The 2,031-nt window shown below is 38.8% G+C and overlaps 1 protein-coding gene across 1 annotated transcript; it reads left to right on the top strand.

The window, feature by feature from the left end:
- Positions 1-368: 368 nt before the first annotated feature.
- On the top strand, positions 369-1,232 carry LOC133327861 (uncharacterized protein C6orf136 homolog). Its single transcript, XM_061536398.1, has one exon. The coding sequence runs from the start codon at positions 369-371 to the stop codon at positions 1,230-1,232; it is 864 nt and encodes a 287-aa protein (XP_061392382.1).
- The last annotated feature ends 799 nt before the right edge of the window (positions 1,233-2,031 follow it).

The raw sequence follows: 2,031 nt of genomic DNA, 5'->3' as shown, positions 1-2,031 counted from the left end.
TCCCCTCACTAAATAAATTTGGCCGATTATAAAAAGTGGCGGAAATTATAATTACCCTCTCGATTACATCAGTTTTTACTGTAAATCACTATTTTATAAGTTTTACCATGAACAAGAAAGATAACTAAGCTGTTATTATATGATGTGAACTCCCTTATATAACTGCCAAAATAAAAGCCACTGCCAATGATAAATAACGCCGTTCCCTCAAAGAAAACAACAGCGGCGCAACACTTTCACATATCGTCAACAGCTGATTCAATCACATTGACCGGCTGAGGCAAAACGTCAAAAATAAAAGGAATTATCCAACCGATTTCTTTCGAAACGAGTTTTTTGTATTAAAATAATAACAGAATCGAGTCTCTATGATTTCGACAACACTCGCTTTGAGGCATCATTCGGCCAAAGTCAATAAATTATGCTGTCAATTGGAGAGGCCGAAATGTTTGAAGAATTTAACAACGACAACAGCTACAGCAGCAGTACGACACAGTTCCAACGATTCGAGAAGGAGTAAGCAGTTGAAAAGGCCACTCGTAGAGAATAATAAAAATGCTCTGCACCCAGCACAACCAATTATGGTGGTACGTTCCTTTAGCAGTGCTAAGGATGCCGCCCCCGCCAAGGGCAACGAAAAACGACCACCAACATCGACTGATTTGGATCATGCCTACGGTGTGTTGAGAGAAACTTTACCAAAGCTATTCATACAGCCTCTAGACTATTCCATTTATGATCCCAATTTGGAATTTCAAAACAACATAACGGGTAAACACACCGTCGGCCTCTATCATTATGTCAAACAGATAGCTCTGTTGCGTACTGTGGGCCATCTAAAGTATGCCTATGTTAAGTTTGAAGTATTAAAGATTACAAAACACCCGGAGGATTTCACCATTAAGATACGCTGGCGTGTACGCGGTATTTCCGGCCTAAAGGTTATGTTGAACTTTTGGAAATATAAGCTGTGGGATATTAAGGGCATATTCGAAAATCAGGAGGCCTGGTATGATGGTTTCTCCATTCTGTATTTGGGAGACAATGGCCTGATCTATAAACACATTGTGGACAAAGTTATGCCTGACCAGAATACAGAGTTGGATGAAAGACCCAGCAATGTTGTGGAACCCAGTGGTATGGCTGTATCATCGAAAATTGGTTATTCGGCAAATGCTAAGGTGGCAGCAACCGCTGCGGCCTTGGCATCGGTTAAAGCGAAAAAGAAGTAAAATACTACCTACAGTAGTAGGAGCAGAAGCAGCATCAGTTGTGTGTAAATTTTGTTATGTTGTTCTATTTCTCACTGCTATTATTATATAGTGTTTAATATATATAAGTATGCTTTTCAAGTATATATACTAGATGTGAACAAAATGCGTGCATTCTTTATTTAATTCTTTTTTTTCAAATTAAATTATTTAAAAGGAAAAAAACTGAACAAAAATAAATTGAAGTGTTTTGTAAAGTGTGGGTGGGTTTGGGATTCGGAACAGGGTCAAACTAAGTAAACCGATTTCATAATTTTTTAAATATTTAATTTAATTTTGAACCCATTGGATTTAATTTTCAAGACCTTTGGACTCTATACAGACCAATTGGTCAATATAAAGTCCTTTGGTCTCTGTACAGACCAATTGGTCTATATAAAGACCTTTGGTCTCCATTGGCCTTTATAAAGGCCCATGGTCTCTATACCGGCCAATTGGCCTTTATAAAGACCTAAGGTCTCTATACCGGCCAATTGGCCTTTATAAAGACCTAAGGTCTCTATACCGGCCAATTGGCCTTTATAAAGACCTAAGGTCTCTATACCGGCCAATTGGCCTTTATAAAGACCTAAGGTCTCTATACCGGCCAATTGGCCTTTATAAAGACCTATGGTCTCTATACCGGCCAATTGGCCTTTATAAAGACCTATGGTCTCTATACCGGCCAATTGGCCTTTATAAAGACCTGTGGTCTCCATACCGGCCAATTGGTCTATATAAAGACCTGAGGTCTCTATACCGGCCAATAGGCCTTTATAAA

This window comes from Musca vetustissima, unplaced genomic scaffold (genome assembly GCF_032173495.1).
Source record: "Musca vetustissima isolate MV318-11 ecotype Yass unplaced genomic scaffold, APGP_CSIRO_Mvet_v1 utg8515, whole genome shotgun sequence".
Classification (NCBI taxonomy): Eukaryota; Metazoa; Arthropoda; class Insecta; order Diptera; family Muscidae; genus Musca; species Musca vetustissima.
Note: the sequence above shows the minus strand (reverse complement) of the source record. Positions and strands in the feature narration are given on the sequence as shown.

Coding starts and splice junctions, on each gene's coding strand:
- LOC133327861 (XM_061536398.1), top strand. CDS start 369: ATGATTTCGACAACACTCGCTTTGAGGCATCATTCGGCCAAAGTCAAT.